The 17,246-nt window shown below is 40.0% G+C and overlaps 2 protein-coding genes and 1 pseudogene across 2 annotated transcripts in view; 1 reads left to right on the top strand and 2 right to left on the bottom strand.

The window, feature by feature from the left end:
- Positions 1-5,249, top strand: part of LOC131797738 (glucose-6-phosphate isomerase-like) — a 38,232-nt gene extending 32,983 nt beyond the window's left edge. The window contains exons 21-23 of the mRNA XM_066164135.1: positions 4,038-4,113; positions 4,420-4,486; positions 4,711-5,249. Of these exons, the coding sequence (XP_066020232.1) occupies positions 4,038-4,113; positions 4,420-4,486; positions 4,711-4,837 (270 nt within the window). The 3' untranslated portion in view covers positions 4,838-5,249. The remainder of the gene's footprint in view (positions 1-4,037; positions 4,114-4,419; positions 4,487-4,710) is intronic.
- Positions 5,250-5,368: 119 nt separating this feature from the next.
- On the bottom strand, positions 5,369-8,733 carry LOC136279826 (uncharacterized; annotated as a pseudogene).
- Positions 8,734-8,823: 90 nt separating this feature from the next.
- Positions 8,824-12,738, bottom strand: LOC136279823 (uncharacterized). The gene is made up of 3 exons (XM_066164130.1): positions 12,377-12,738; positions 11,373-12,026; positions 8,824-11,119 (listed from the first exon to the last, which is right to left on the bottom strand). Exons 1-3 carry the CDS (start codon positions 12,630-12,632, stop codon positions 9,972-9,974), a joined length of 2,058 nt encoding a protein of 685 aa, XP_066020227.1. The 5' UTR covers positions 12,633-12,738; the 3' UTR covers positions 8,824-9,971.
- Positions 12,739-17,246: the final 4,508 nt, after the last annotated feature.

The raw sequence follows: 17,246 nt of genomic DNA, 5'->3' as shown, positions 1-17,246 counted from the left end.
ATAACTGATAGATAAACATCTGCGAGAATCGAGAAAAACGTAAGAGATACCTGACGACAGGAAAATAAAGCTTCCTAAAATTAGTGAGATTTTCTAATTCGTGTTAATTTGATCGCGTAGACTTATTTCAAGCTTCATTTTTAACTAAAAAAAAATGACCCGCTACCAGCAAAATTTCTCATCATTTTAATTTCCTTCTCTCCTCGAGACACTTCAGACATTTTTGACAACTGAAGAACAAAACCTTTTTCTCTTACGCACAGTCCTTTCAAAGTTATGATGTCGTTGCATTTTTCTAAGCAACGCGGAACAGTAGTAGAGGCGGAAACAAGTCAATGCTTTAGTGTTGCGGGAAGTATTGATAATCATCACATCATCTTGCAGGGCTATATTTTCTGTGAACTTTTGACCTGCACATCTCTAGAAATAGTGTGATTGTTGGTTACCAAGCACATCGTTTACATTGCGGGCTCTTTTCGATTCACTCGCTGCAAGCTTACATAATGTGAGGAAGTTAGCTTCATTTAGCTGTAAACGATTACTTCATTTGACTGATTTGAGGGGAACATGGCAGTGGCAGACTTATAGTGTTTTTCCGACTCGCCCCCTCTGTAAAGTGTCTTCTTGTTGCGCAGAAACACATCTCAAAGTTTTCAGGTTTTCAGTTACGTCCATAATTGGTTGATAAACATCTGTGAGAATCGAGAAAAACTTCAGTGATACCCGACGATAGGAAAGTAAAACTTTATAAAATTAATGAGATTTTCTAATTCGCGTTAATTTAATCGCGTTGGCTTATTTCAAGCTTCATTTTTACGTAAAAAAGAAGGAATTGCTACCAGCAAAATTTTTTATCATTTCAATTTTCTTCTCTTCCCGAGACACTTCAGACTTTAATGAAAACTGAGGAACAAAAGCTTTTTTCTCTCGCGCACAGTCCTTTCAAAGTTATCTGCAGTAAAAAGGCGCGCATTCTTCCATATATCTAATCCATGGTGTGCAAATGTGATGCGTTTATAAAACTGTTACTCCCTTTAAGCCCGCAGGGCGAGGAAATTCAGCCAAATGGCGATTTTTACAATTCTACAACCACCGTTCGGGATTTTTAAGCTTTGTACATACTAAAATAAACTGATTACCGCTGCCTTGGCGAAAAACGCAAATCAGTGGTTGGAAAGATGATTAAAATGCCAATTCATTAGCTTGTCTTATAACATAGCCAGTAAATTTGTGTAATCAAATTCAATTGCGCGAGCGTGCTTCATATTCCTATTGTGCACGCTCATGACGTCAGCAAACAAATCCCTCGAGAAAAAAATTTTCCATCGGGTTGAAAATGTTATAAAACAATTGGTTCATATGTCAGCTGTGCGTTCATCGAGATATGAAGCACTTGGGAAGTTTGGAGAGCACTCAAGAAGCTAGAGTTACAACTCTTACGCATCTTTCGTAGATGTTTCAAGAAGCTAGATTTGCTCTCGGCTACGCCTCGAGCAACTCTTACGCATCTTTCGTGCTCTCCAAACTTCCCGCGTGCTTCATATCTCGATGAACGCACGCTGACGTATGAACCAATTGTTAAATTTCGTCCACCTTTTATCCAGGGTACACCAGATGAAAAGGTAATAAATACAATCGAACTAAAAAGCTTTCATGTAAGACAAGACCGACCTCAGTGTTTTTTTAGTCGCTAGGCAACGCCTTCAAGTAAAAGCAATATAGTGTCATGCATTATCATGATTTCCAACTGTGGAGAACAGGTGAATAGGCTGTGTTCCAAAGTCGCCGAATCTTAACATTAGGGACCTTACGATCCGACAACGGCGACGGCGACGGCAACGTGAGAAGTCTGGGTCGAGCGGGGCCACGTCGTGTTGGCGTTCCCGCCAAAATTGAGATTACGAATTTTACGAGCGAGAACGTTGACGACGGTCATTGATGTTTATCGTGTTTAAGTCAACGAAAGTTTTTTAGAAAGCCATACCAAAGTTCCGTGACACTATTCTCCTGGCTCATGCTTCCCGTTTGATTAACGCTGAAGAATTCGTGCTTCTCTACGATTTACACAAGCCTAAAAATCCGGATTTACCGTACACTAACTACGAGTGTTTCGATCTCGACAAGATGACCGATGATGAATGTAACTAGTACCGCTGCCGACAAAATCTCTGTACTATTTCCTAGTAAATCCAAAATAAAATTAAGCTTAATTGTTCTCTTTTTTTGATCGAGAAAAAAGTTGGAAAGTAAGTGATAAGAAGGCTCAGTGATAGCGAGTGAAGTACAATCACAAACAAATACAAAGCAAAATAAGTCAAATCTCTCTCCATTCAGTTTGTAGTCGTTTACAAAAGACTCCGCGCTCTGTTCGTTTCGGATATTTCAAACAAACTAGTATTCTTTAAATTTAGTAGCAAAGTCTCGTTTTTACCTTGATTCATTTGCCATAGTTGGGTTTTAATTTCCACGTTTTCGCACAACGTCAAACAAGGCTTCTAGACGTCCGCGCGTGAAGGGACACCGCCGTCTCAGAAATCTACTCATGCGCAGTACGTAACCGGAAGTAAAAAAGTCCCACGTCGCCGTCGCCGTCGCCGTTGTCGGATCGTAAGGTCCCTATTATCAGGCTGCAGCAACCGGAGATAAATTTATCTCCAGCGCATTTGGTTAGCTTTTCTCTGTCTTCACCGTCAACTTTCGGTTTCAAATGGTGGTATGTGTCGTGAAGAAAAATCCCAGCTTGGTTTTGCCCTTCTTAACTTTTCCTACAACACAAAGCAAACATCACACTATTCTGACTGCGTAGATATATGCGCGCTTGATCCTCAGTGCATGAGTTTTAATTTCTGGTGGGAGAAGAAAATATGCGATTTGAACGGCAAAGCAAGAGAGCATCATTTGCTGGGCCTGCTTTTTAAGAGATAAGTCATCCACCTACATGGGAATGGCGAGGTATTCCGGCTACCCAGGTAATAAAAAGTGTTTGAAAATAGCTGATTATAAGATAATGTATGCAACTCCATCACAAATCATTGCGTTTCCCTGTTTATCGGTCAACAGCCAGATGATTGACTAAATCAGTTACTCCTAGAAAACATCTACGATAATAATATTGCTTTGGATCGGCGTTAACGCTTATCAGAGGGTCTCATTAGGGTGATTGCTTTTACGGCTCGCGGTTAAATTTCTATCAAATGTCTGGCTTGTGGTTAATAACTTTCCATTGTGGTTATGGTTAGTTTTTTTTACGACTGGCGCTTAAAATTTGTCAATTAATACTCCTAACGGCTAAATTATTTTACTGTTTTACGGCTTATGGTTAGCCTCATTGAGACAACGATGTCAAGAGGAAAGCAAAATAAATATCAGGTGAATAACCTTAACACTTTGTAGGGATAAAATGACTCTAATTGGAAGACGAGAGATGGAGGATCTTTTTTTGGTCGAAGGCAGGTGCAGTTTTTGAGTAAACGTAACAATTTAAGTATCGTCGTTTCAAGTTGGCAGTATTTCTTTCCTATCACCTTTATTTAATCAATTGCTGTAATATCGTATTTTTTTTAGTTTCAACTCTCATTGCTCTCCCACATCAATAAATTGCTTTTTATCAGTTAATCGTGGTGTTAAGTTACGGTTACCGCAGTCACACCTTTTACACCATAACATGAGTGTGCATATTCTCCATACTGTCTCTATACATTTCCTAAGGTGCTGACAAGGAGAAATTGGTTTAACAAGAATGAGCTGCTTTAGTCGGTGATATTTCCTCTATTCTCATGACCTTATTGTGTGATTCAGGTGTGATATTGTTAGAAGCTAGTTACTTTTAGGGGTCAGAGGGTTTAAAAAAGAACTACTAGGACGCCTTCATGATCAGGGGATTAGATAGAACTCTCTCCTTTTTTTTTTTTTTTTACTCTATTCAGTGTAATTTCTAAATTGCCGAATGTTTTGATTGAACAATTTTAACAGATCTCGATTCTCAATGATTGTTTCCACCCGTAAATAAACTATTCACGTCTCTGTTTGCATTACAGGTGTTTATGGGTAACAAACCCACTAATTCCATTCTGTTCCAAAAACTGACTCCATTCATTCTTGGTGCCTTGCTTGGTGAGTTATATGTTCCAGTAGTGATTTGCTCGTATAGTTTAAGTTATCTTTTCCATGAGATGCATGGTTTAAATATCATGTGATTGTGAGAGCTATTTTCCGTCTATACTTTCAAAGTGACCGAGTGCGAGTAAGACACGCGGCAGTGATCAGACACACGCAACCTGTGGCTCTCATGTGCCAGCCTAAATTACTTACTTTAAGTCCTGCGAAAATTTGTGAAGTGAATTAATGAAAGACAGTAACGTGCTTTTAAAATGAAGTAAGCGAATACTGACTCGATTTCTTACTTCTCTTTTTCTACAGCCATGTATGAACACAAGATATTTTGTCAGGGAGTAGTCTGGGATATAAACTCCTTTGACCAGTGGGGGTAGGTAGCTTACTTGTCTTTGTACTGGGCGAGCAAGCGAATTAATACAAACGCGACAATTATACGCGAGGAAATAAGCAGAAATTGATGTGTGTAGTTTATGCTTCATCGGTATCCAGAAAAACTCCCGTGTAAGGAATAGCAAGTGGGAAAGTTCTCCTCAGTGTGACATTTTGTTAAGTAAACGGTAAGGAGAATAAATAATTGAATTTTTTTTCTTACAGAGTTGAATTAGGCAAACAGCTTGCTAAAGCAATTCAGCCGGAGTTGGAGGGCCCTGAACCAGTGACGTCACACGATTCTTCGACCAATGGTCTTATTAACTACATAAAAAAACACTCCGCCAAGTAATGCTGGCTTGGAAGGAATGTCAGCCAGGGCTCAATTGTTTGTTGCAGTTAGCGATGGAGAATGTCATGCATGAAATTTTTATGAACCTGCAAAGTAAATAACGTGAATCTTAAAATAATTGCTCAAAGCACTGCAGTAGCTATCTCAATGGTGTAGTCGCTAGACCACGCGTCTCACTTCGTCCACTTTGTTTGCATGTTCAATTCAGTTTTAGCGCGAGTGTTGAGTGGTGCCTCGAGGCTTCTGGTAGATCACAAGGGACAAGACACAGGAACTTCTCAGCAAGTTTCAACATATTCATTGATAGATTACGAGTGGACACTATAGTTGACGTGCAAATTAGGCAAGTTATATAATTTTGGCGAAGCCGTTGAAGCCTACAAGCTGTGGAAAGTTGCAACGTATAAGTTGTGAAATTAAAAAAAATGAGACTCTAAAGTTTCGTAAAGTAGTTAAAGTTGTTACTTCTGTTGGACCGCAAATAAAACTACAGTCATTCACGTTAAAGCCTCTTAAGTAAAACGTTGTTATCAAGAACTTTTTGAAGTTCTCGCTAACAACGTTTTACCCTGCCTATACTGACGGAAGGAACGTGTATTCTTAAAATGTTCTGAAGACGTTTTTTAGTTTTTGACGAACTTAGCTTCGGGAAACACTCTAATCTATATATGAATTGAAACGTAAATGCCCTTTCATAGCATTTAACTTTTGCGAGGTGTGCCACAATCTTAGGAGGAGCCGCTTAGTAGAGCTGACTGGTCAACTCCGTAACAAAGCACTCCGTAACAAAGCACTCCCAGAAACTGTCGTTAATATAGGAAATTGAGGTGGAAGGTGAGATGAGTTTCTCTCACGACTCCATAAACTATTTAGGTAAAATGGAATACACTTAAAATGTTCGAAATTAAGTCAATGTAAAAAAAAACAGAGTGGTTACTTCACACAATAGAACCATGTACTTAAGTATCGAGGGAATTTACTCATGTCAGAAAGGAATATATCTGAAATCAATACTCTCTCTAATACTGTTTCACGCACAGTCTAACTTAAAAGCTAAACTTTCAACAAAATTTAAAGTTAGTTTGACGAACTGTTTTTTTTTTCTTTTACTGCTTTCATGTTAACTGCTCATGCTATTCCATAGCATTTAAGTTTTCCCAGAGTGTGATATCCTTCTTCTGATCCATAACCTGTGTCACCAAACCTGAGCTGTTTGACTGGTAGATGTGTCTTTTCAGTGAGCAGACCGCTGTCTTCACGCCATACAAAGTCATTCTTATCACAATTACATCGATAACTGGGGTTTGCACAGGAGTTGGTCATCCCGCATGCGCACTTACCACTTCCAGGTGATGCTCCACCCCAGGTCGTCATTTTAGTGGAGTTTCGTGACACCCACCATGCTTGTTCAACTCCTCTCCTTCCTATCAGCGTTGACCCATAACATTCATACTTGATAAACTGTTCACACTGTGAGGAGACACTAGTGAGACTCGCCAGCTGAGACAAACTCGCTCCGGTGTAATGAATGTCTCGTGAATAACAGCCTTGAGACTCGCATCCTTTCACATGTGTTCTACTTTCACTGTCGTGACTAATAACAGTCACGCCAACTCCATTCTTGTCAGTCATGTCACAATATACCGTGAAAGGTGCCAGTCCCCCTTCGCCATCTGGATCAATGACGTAATTTCCGTTTGTGCTACTGACGTATTTTCTTATCACAGAACAAGACGAAGTAATAGGAAGGTTGATTCTGACTTTGGCTTCTATTGTTGTCAGAGCATTAGTCGCTCTGCAGGTGTAATTTCCTTGGTGTGATTTCCTGATAACCAGAGTTCCATTTTGTAGAACATTAGACTCCACAGGAAGAGAAGACATGCCATCCTTTGTCCAAGTGATTGTAGTCCTCAGGTCACTCTCGGCCGTACATGGCACATAAAGAGGAGGATACAGAGTCACCTCCTGAGGAGGACGCACTTTGAACTTCAGAGGAGTAAATACCACGAGATGAGCAGTGTATGTCGCTGATCCCAAAGTATTCTCTGCCTTACAGATAAATATTCCACTGTCCTCTCTCGCCAAACTATAGATTTTTAACGTTCCATTCCTCACTTCAGTCCTATCTTTCGGCAGACTACCCACTGACTTAGACCACGTGATGCTTGGCCGCGGCTGACCCACAGCATTGCAGGCAATAGTGACGTTTTTGTTTCTCTTCAGCCATTAATCGGCTTGATGATAACCTAAGTTTAGGGACGACTGTGGAAAAGAAAACGCAGATATAATTCCTTTATCAAGAATCGTTAACACTGGAAACTGTAATGTCATAGTTTAGCTACATAACACCCAATTTCAAACCTTAATTACAGGATCAAATGAGAAAAAAAGTCAATTTCTTTTTAAGGATTAAGGTTCAACTTTGGAAGCCTTAACTGCCGGCAAGGAATGTCTCTCAGTGTGTCAGATGAACTGTTTCATTTGATGACTTTCAAACATAAATTGTAAGACTTACACTGAACAGTTAATTTTGCTGAAGTGTTGACTTGTCCCAGCAAACTCTCTGCCATGCAGCTGTAGACTCCGTCGTCCCCAGGTCTAACGTCTTTTAGAATCAGCGTACCACTGGACTCTACCGTGTGACGTCCAACAGGAAGCGATGATGTCACCTTAGACCACTTCACTTTTGGCTTTGGGTTACCACTCACTTTACATTTCAACATGGCTGTCTGACTTTCATTGACTGTCATTCCAATGGGTCGCTCAATCAGAGATGGCGCTGAGAGGGACTTACCGGGCTTACCTGTGGCTCCTTTCTCTCCCGGTGGCCCTCGCGGTCCCAAGGGACCGGGGCTCCCTGGTAATCCGACATCTCCCTTTATTCCCATCGGCCCCGGCGGTCCTATAGGTCCATATTTACCAGGTGGCCCTTCTGGGCCAGTTCTTCCGGGAGGACCCAGTTTCCCTCGGTTTCCTGGTCTTCTTCGTCTTCCCCTGTTACCCTTCGGTCCTGCTTGGCAAAGTGTGTGATTTTTTGCGCAGATTTGGTTTTGCAGCAGACTAAGCTCTTGTTCGATCAACTTTTGTACAAAAGAGGATGCTGGGAAAGAGTTTTGTTGTAAATAATCCCGTGTAAAGCGTTTCTTTCTCGATATATCTTCCTGCCCGTCTGAAAATATCAAAGATTGGCTCTGTTTCTCATATTCGTTGCATCAAAGAAATGGAAATGTTATTAATCTTGTTATTTGAATTTTGAGAGCTACCTATCAAGGAAAACACTTCTGCAACCCCAGATTACTGATGAATTTTAACTTATAGTTCCGTGGCTAAATTAAACAATACTTGGGAGGAAGCTTTTACTTTGAATGAAAGGTGTTTAAAAACTTCGCTTGGGAGTAATCTTTTCCCTAAAATGTAAAGTTTTAATTGCTGTATCACCTAAACAAAAATACGCGTGGAACACCGGTGTAACCGACTGGGAACACGAGAATAGATGACGGCTAACATAGCAAAACTTACCATCTTCCCCTGTCCTTGTATTCTCAAGTTGCCAACGTGCGTAATTCTTTTGCACCTTTCGTATGATTTCTGTCTCTATCTTGTCACAGAACTTTGCCGAGTGTGATATCAGTCGATGGTGTTCTTGTATTCTGAGTTCCAGGTTAATCCACGCAACACAACATAAAAGAGACAACAGCAAGCTTGACCCGGAACACAAGCGCTCCAACATCTGTGTTCTGTTCAGTTACTTCTCTGTTATTCCATGTCGTTTCACTGTTACAGCAATTAGAAAGATTCATAGACATAAACTGATCAATGAATGTCTCTTGACTTTTGAGGAGACGATCAGCTGGTTCATAGAGGATCTAGTACTCAAATAAACTATCAAAACACGCTCTGTTGTAGTAATAATGTCAGTCACGAACAGTCACGCGTATTAAGAGTTATATAACGTTTAATCACGAGTTTTGTTTGTACAGATCGCATCTGATTACTTCCTGTTGTAACAGGAATAACAGTGATGGCAAAGTAAGCCCAACGCAAGCTTAAAACGACAGAGAACGCCGTAAGGTACAACGGGCACGCAAGGAGTGAGTAGGTTCTATTAATCTTACGTGTAAGTACGGAATATTTATATATTCCAGTAGTGATTTGCTCGTATAGTTTAAGTTATCTTTGCCATGAGAAGCATGGTTTAATAAAGAAATAGATTCCAAGTTGCCGTGCGTCTGTTCAGTAATAGATCACAGATGACGTCAAAATGTGGTAAGAACAAAAAAGTGGCACACGAGGCGCAGCCGAGTGTGTCACTGATGAAACTAGGCAAGTTATATAATTTTGGCGAAGCCGTTGAAGCCTACAAGCTGTGGAAAGTTGCAACGTATAAGTTGTGAAACTAAAAAAAAATGAGACTCTAAAGTTTCGTAAAGTACTTAAAGTTGTTATTTCCGTTAGACCGCAAATAAAACTACAGTCATTCACGTTAAAGCCTTTTAAGTAAAACGTTGTTATCAAGAACTTTTTGAAGTTCTTGCTAACAACGTTTACCCTGCCTATACTGACTAAAGGAACATGAAAAGCGATTTTATTATTCCTATTCTTAAAATGTTCTGAAGATGGTTTTAGTTTTTGACGAACTTAGCTTCGGGAAACACTCTAATCTATATTTTAATTGAAACGTAAATGCCCTTTCATAGTATTTAACTTTTGCAAGGTGTGCCACAATCTTAGGAGGACGCCGCTTATTAGAGCTGACTGGTCAACTCCACGGCCCGTAACAAAGCACTCCCAGAAACTGTCGTTAATATAGGAAATAAAATAGGAGGCGAGATGCGAGACGAGTTTCTCTCACAGCTACATAAACTATTTAGGTAAATTGGAGTGCACTTAAAATCTTCGAAATTAAGTCAATGTCAAAACAAACAGAGTGGTGACTTCACACAATAGAACCATGTACTTAAGTATTGAGGGTATTTACTCTGGTGTAAGAAAGGAATATATCTGAAATCAATACTCTCTCTAATACTGTTTCACGCACAGTCTAACTTAAAAGCTAAACTTTCTACAAAATTTAAAGTTGGTTTGACTGACTGTTTGTTTGTTTTTTTTTTTTAACTGCTTTCATGTTAACTGCTCATGCTGTTCCATAGCATTTAAGTTTTCCCAGAGTGTGATATCCTTCTTCTGATGAACTACCTGTGTCACCAAACCTGAGCTGTTTGACTGGTAGATGTGTCTTTTCAGTGAGCAGACCGCTGTCTTCACGCCATACAAGGTCATTCTTATCACAGTTACATGGATAACTGGAGTCTGCACAGGAATTGGTCATCCCGCATGCGCACTTACCACTTCCAGGTGATGCTCCACCCCAGGTCGTCATTTTGGCGGAGTCGCGTGACACCCACCATGCGAACCCACCTCCCATCCCTCCTAGTAGCACTGAATCATGGCACTCATACTTGATAAACTGTTCACACTGTGAGGAGACACTAGTGAGACTCGCCAGCTGAGACAAACTCGCTCCGGTGTAATGAATGTCTCGTGAATAACAGCCTCGAGACTCACATCCTTTCACATGTGTTCTACTTTCAATGTCGTGACTTATGACAGTCACGCCAACTCCATTCTTGTCACTCATGTCACAATATACCGTGAAAGGCGCCACTCCCCCTTTCCCATCTGGATCAATGACGTAATTTCCGTTTGCGCTACTGACGTATTTTCTTATCACAGAACAAGACGAAGTAATAGGAAGGTTGATTCTGACTTTGGCTTCTATTGTTGTCAGAGCATTAGTCGCTCTGCAGGTGTAATTTCCTTGGTGTGATTTCATGATGTTGTTTATAACCAGTGTTCCATTTTGTAGAACATTAGACTCCACAGGAAGAGAAGACATGCCATCCTTTGTCCAAGTGATTGTAGTTCTCAGGTCACTCTCAGCCGTACATGGTACATAAAGAGAATCAGAAGCATGCGGAGTCACCTCCTGAGGAGGACGCACTTTGAATTTCAGGGCAGTAAATACCACGAGATGAGCATTGTCTGTCGCTGATCCCAAAGTATTCTCTGCCTTACAGATGAATATTCCACTGTCCTCTCTCACCAAACTATAGATTTTCAACGTTCCATTCCTCACCTCAGTCCTATCTTTCGGAAGACTACCCACTGCCTTAGACCACGTGATGCTTGGCCGCGGCTGACCGACAGCATTGCAGGCAATAGTCACGTTTTGTTTTTCTTCAGCCATTAATCGACTTGATGATAACCTAAGTTTAGGGACGACTGTGGAAAAGAAAACGCAGATATAATTCCTTCATCAAGAAGCGTTAACACTGGAAACTGTAATGTCATAGTTTAGCTTCATAACACCCAACGTCATGCCTTAATTACAGGATCAAATAAGAAAAATAGTCAATTTATTTTTAAGGACTAAGGTTCAACTTTGGAAGCTTAAACTGCCGGCAAGGAATGTCTCTCAGTGTGTCAGATGAACTGTTTCATTTGATGACATTCAAACATAAATTGTAAGACTTACACTGAACAGTTAATTTTGCTGAAGTGTTGACTTGTCCCAGCAAACTCTCTGCCATGCAGCTGTAGACTCCGTCGTCCTCAGGTCTAACGTCTTTTAGAATCAGCGTACCACTGGACTCTACCGTGTGACGTCCAACAGGAAGCGATGATGTCACCTTAGACCACTTCACTTTTGGCTTTGGGTTACCACTCATTTTACATTTCAACATGGCTGTCTGACTTTCATTGACTGTCATTCCAATGGGTCGCTCAGTCAGAGATGGCGCTGAGAGGGACTTACCGGGCTTACCTGTGGCTCCTTTCTCTCCCGGTGGCCCTCGCGGTCCCAAGGGACCGGGGCTCCCTGGTAATCCGACATCCCCCTTTATTCCCATCAGCCCCGGCGGTCCTATAGGTCCATATTTACCAGGTGGCCCTTCTGGGCCAGTTCTTCCGGGAGGACCCAGTTTCCCTCGGTTTCCTGGTCTTCCTCGTCTTCCCCTGTTACCCTTTGGTCCTGCTTGGCAAAGTGTGTGATTTTTTGCGCAGATTTGGTTTTGCAGCAGACTAAGCTCTTGTTTGATCAGCTTTTGTACAAAAGAGGATGCTGGGAAAGAGTTTTGTTGTAAATAATCCCGTGTAAAGCGTTTCTTTCTCGATATATCTTCCTGCCCGTCTGAAAATATCAAAGATTGGCTCTGTTTCTCATATTCGTTGCATCAAAGAAGTGGAAATGGTATTAATCTTGTAATTTGAAGTTTGAAGGCTACCTATCAAGGAAAATACTTCTGCAACCCCAGATTACTGATGAATTTTAACTTATAGTTCCGTGGCTAAATTAAACAATACTTGGGAGGAAGCTTTTACTTTGAATGAAAGGTGTTAAAAAACTTCGCTTGGGAGTAATCTTTTCCCTAGAATGTAAAGTTTTAAATGCTGTATCACCTAAACAAAAATACGCGTGGAACACCGGTGTAACCGACTGGGAACACGAGGAAAGATGACGGCTAACATAGCAAAACTTACCATCTTCCCCTGTCCTTGTATTCTCAAGTTGCCAACGTGCGTAATTCTTTTGCACCTTTCGTATGATTTCTGTCTCTATCTTGTCACAGAACTTTGCCGAGTGTGATATCAGTCGATGGTGTTCTTGTATTCTGAGTTCCAGGTTAATCCACGCAACACAACATAACAGAGACAACAGCAAGCTTGACCCGGAACACAAGCGCTCCAACATCTGTGTTCTGTTCATTTGCTTCGCTGCTATTCCATGTCGTTTCATTGTTACAGCAATTAGAAAGATTCATAGACATAAACTGATCAATGAATGTATCTTGACTTTTGAGGATCAGCTGGTTCATAGAGGATTTAGTACTCAAATAAACTATCAAAACACGCTCTGTTGTAGTAATAATGTCAGTTACGAACAGTCACGCGTATTAATAGTTATATAACGTTTAGTCACGAGTTTTGTTTGTACAGGAATAACAGTGATGGCAAAGCAAGCCCAACGCAAGCTTAAAACGACAGAGAACGCCGTAAGGTACAACGGGAACACAAGGAGTGAGTAAGTTCTATTAATCTTACGTGTAAGTACGGAATATTTTCATATTCCAGTCGTGATTTGCTCGTATAATTTAAGTTATTTTTGCCATGAGAAGCATGGTTTAAATATTACGTGATTGTGAAACCATTGTCTATACTTTCAAAGTGATCGAGTGCGAGTAAGACACGCGGCAGTGATCAGACACGCGCGACTCGTGGCTTTCACGTGAATTAGTTAAAAGACAGTGACATGCTTTTCAAATGAATTACGCGAATACTGAGTTGATTCCTTAATTGTCTTTTTCAACAGCCATGTATGAACACAAGATATTTTGTCAAGGAGGGGTCTGGGATATAAGCTCTTTGACCAGTGGGGGCAGGTAGCTTTCTTGTCTTTGTACTGGGCGAGCGAGTGAATTACTACAAACGCGACAATTATACACGAGGAAATAAGCAGAAATTGGTGTCTGTGGTTTATCGTTCATCGATATCCAGAAAAACTGTTGTGTGAGGAATGGCAAATAGGAAAGTTCTCCTTATGACATTTTGTTTAGTGAACAGTTAGGAGAATAAATAATTCAGTTTTCTTTTTCTGGATTTTTTTTTCTTACAGAGTTGAATTAGGCAAACAGCTTGCTAAAGCAATTCAGCCGGAGTTGGAGGGCCCTGAACCTGTGACGTCACACGATTCTTCAACAAATGGTCTTATTAACTACATAAAAAAACACTCCACCAAGTAATGCTGGCTTGGAAGGAATGTCAGCCAGGGCTCAATTGTTTGTATTTAAGTTGCAGTTAGCGATGGGGAATGTCATGCATGAAATTTTTATGAACCTGAAAAGTAAATTACTGCTCAAAGCACTGCAGTAGTTATCTGAATGGTGTAGTCGCTGGACCACGCGTCTCACTTCGTCTACTTTTTTTTATTTTTTTGTGAGACGAACTCAAAAATTTACTTGCTAGCGACTATGAAATATACATCTTGTGCCTATTTGTCGCCACCGTTTACTAGCTTAAATCGCTACAATTTGTAAAAAAAATCTAGCATAATACTCTTACCTCATTTATTTACGATTTTATGAGCTGTTTCGATGATCAAGTTATGCTCTACCACATTTAAGCCAGATTTAATTTGCAGTTTATAAAACTTCTCCACATTATTATATCAGTTGCATGAAAAGCGTGACACATAAATTTAAAGATGAATAGACCTCCGAATTACCAAGAGATGGGTTTTTTCCCTCTTTGCATATCTATAAAAACCTTCCAAGAATTACTGTATTCAGAAAACTAAAATTTCCAGATTCATCAATGATTCCTTTGCCGGTAGAAGTCAAAGAATGTTCACCAAAGTCAATTCGATTGACAGGCTACATACTGATTTAGCTAATTGATCTGTTGTATAAGCGTTTCATCTTACATGCTAACAAGGAGATTTGCTGACAAAACTTTTTTCTCTTCACCGAAAATCACATCAAAATTTGTCCTTGCTAAATTTCAAGTGTGCTGCACGTATCAGCACCCCCCGAGGAACCCCAAAAGAGGGCGAGGATGCGCGCCGGGAATTTCGAAAACGACCCCTATAAAATTATAAAAGGTACCTGAGTCTTATACGTGTGGGAGTGGCAACAACTGATGTCTACCCCTAAAAAGTACCAATTTAAATACAAAAAATTGAAAAATCCTTAAAATAAAAACTCCTTTATCGATATGCTCCAGAGGCTCAGGTCAGATCATTAAAATCGTCCAAGTAATGCTTATTTCAGGTATTTTATTGAGCGAAAAACAACCTAAAAGGTACCAGCTAGGTCTCCGGTAGTCCACTAAAGTTTGAGACATCATAAAAGGTACCAGATAACTGATTTTGATCCCTGAAAGGTACGACAAGCATCCTCACTCATATCCGATCGCCTGATGACTCGTTTCGAATAATTTTACTCTGCTATCATGTGGCGACCGGGATGAACTCGTTCTTGAACAAAACTCATTCCGATATTATGTAAAAGGCCCCTAAGAGTTTTTATTCCCCGAGCACACGCTTTGCTCTCCCGCCAGAACACTATAAATTTCAATATACGCCGCTACTGAAACGATTACCGTATTTCTTCACCTATAAGCCGAGCGATTTTCAGTATTTGACACAAAAGTTCGAGATTTTTTTCACAAGAAACGGGCTTCGGCTTATAGCCGAGGGTTTGGAATTCAAAAACAAGTACAAATTTAGTGTTAATGCGAAATGACCTTAAATTCCGTGACTGCAGCGCTTTTTACGTGACATGCTTTAAAATTGACATGTGAATGAAAGTGATCCTTGCAATAATGTGCACTACTTAGGCAGTAGTGAAAATAAGGCCTGAAAAAAATTCAGGCTTGTACGGGATTTGAACCCATGACCTCTGCGATACCGGTGCAGCGCTCTACCAACTGAGCTAACAAGCCAACTGGGAGCTGGTTATGAAGTTGGTTCTAAATAAACCCGTGAAGTGATGAAGAAATGGTTAAGAATATATGAAAGTCATATATTTGAACTGTGGATAAAGACGTGAATGAAAGTGATCCTCGCAGTAATGTGCACTACTTAGGCAGTAGTGAAAATAAGGCCTGAAAAAATTTATTTATTTTCACTACTGCCTAAGTAGTGCACATTACTGCGAGGATCACTTTCATTACTTCTTTATCCGCAGTTCAAATATATGACTTTCATATATTCTTAACCAAAATTGACATGACAACAACGTATTTCTGACCGTCAATCAGATTCTTTGCTTCCCACGCATTGAAAGACGATGTCGCTCAATTCGGCAAAGACTCTTCTCATTTTACATTACAAATGAAATATTTGGTCTCTCTGCTGTGAAAACCACTCCATCGCTTGCTCGTCTAGATCGGGACACTTGGAAGTGAAACGGCTCATTTTTGCACGTCTTGTAGACATCTTAAGCTTGCCAGAAAGAATAGTCGCTTGATCTCGTCTCCAACGTCGCATCATGGACTCGCTAAGTCCATAATCTCAAGCGATCTCCGAGCTGTTTTCTACAGCTTCAGGCTCCGCGACAACTTTTATCCTGAAAGCCATAGTATACGAAGAGCGGCGTGCTTTTGGCATAATGAGAAAAATAACAGCGACGAAAGAGATACTCGATTAAACGTTAGTCGGGTTACAGTAACTGAGAGTATTGTTGTGTTTCTACAGTTGCGTAGTAGTATTTACATCTTCACTGATTCGCTTTTTTTTCTTTTGTAGAAAGTAACATATTGTAATATTGTCAATTCAACATAAACAAAAATCTTCATACAGGGTAAATATTCATTTGTGTTGGTATCAATTATTGCGTGACTAGCTTTTGATATACATCGGGCTAGGGGGAAACACAGCGTAAAACCTGGGCTCCTGGGAAAATGTAATACCCAAGCGTAATCTAATTAGCGAAACAGCTTACTGGTCTTATAAAATCATAAATAAACAAGGTAAGAGTGTTAGTTTTTTTTACAAATTATGGTGATTTATGCCAATAAACGGTGGCGATAAGTTGGCACACCATGTACATTTCATAGTCGTTAGCAAGTAAATTTTGCCGGACTTTGAGTTCGTCTCACGATAGAACGACACAAATACACAAGGAAATTTTTACAGCAACTTTATAACCATCCTTTTGTCTTTTAAAAGCTAGAAGCTTAGTAGATTCTGTCGTATCGGTCATTGTTAAAACTGTCTTTGTTTTGATGCTACTTTTCGACATAGAAAAAGTATGTCAGACAAAAATATTCACCAAAAAATAAATATTTCTTTGCCAGCTTCAATAATGACAGGAGATTAAGTTTAGATGATAAATCAAAGGCTTATGTTGACAGAAATATCGGAGGTGAAGTAAATTCGTTACATGAGGTCACACAACTCGGGTAATATTGACGATGAAAATTTGCATATTTGAGCGGTCGAACGAAAAAAATCATTTCTCGAAAACTAAAATATATTTTCACCAAAAAACTACACCACAATTATTAGGACATATTGGGCTACAAAACATGAAAGTAGGAGACTTGCCACTGTTTGTCTGATGCATGTTGAGATTAGCTCTTAAAATGTTCTGTGGATGTTTTCAGTTTTTGACTAACTAAGCTTCGGGAAACACTCTTATCTATATTTGAATTGAAACGTACATGCCCTTTCATAGCATTTCAATTTTGCGAGGTGCGCCACAATCTTAGAACGTCACTAGAGCTTACTAGTCAACTCCACGGTCCGTAACAAAGCACATCTTGAAACTGTCGTTAATATAAGAAATTGAGGCAGGAGGTGAGATGAGTTGCTCCTACAACTCCATAAACTATTTAAGTAAATTGGAGTGCA

This window comes from Pocillopora verrucosa, chromosome 3 (genome assembly GCF_036669915.1).
Source record: "Pocillopora verrucosa isolate sample1 chromosome 3, ASM3666991v2, whole genome shotgun sequence".
NCBI classification, from domain to species: domain Eukaryota; kingdom Metazoa; phylum Cnidaria; class Anthozoa; order Scleractinia; family Pocilloporidae; genus Pocillopora; species Pocillopora verrucosa.
Note: the sequence above shows the minus strand (reverse complement) of the source record. Positions and strands in the feature narration are given on the sequence as shown.

Excerpts from the sequence above, each read along its gene's own strand:
- LOC136279823 (XM_066164130.1), bottom strand. The coding sequence starts at position 12,632 with ATGAAACGACATGGAATAGCAGCGAAGCAAATGAACAGAACACAGATG. Across the intron at positions 12,027-12,376 it reads TACAAGGACAGGGGAAGATG|ACGGGCAGGAAGATATATCG; the intron begins GTAAGTTTTGCT and ends TGATATTTTCAG. Across the intron at positions 11,120-11,372 it reads AGCAAAATTAACTGTTCAGT|TCGTCCCTAAACTTAGGTTA; the intron begins GTAAGTCTTACA and ends TCTTTTCCACAG.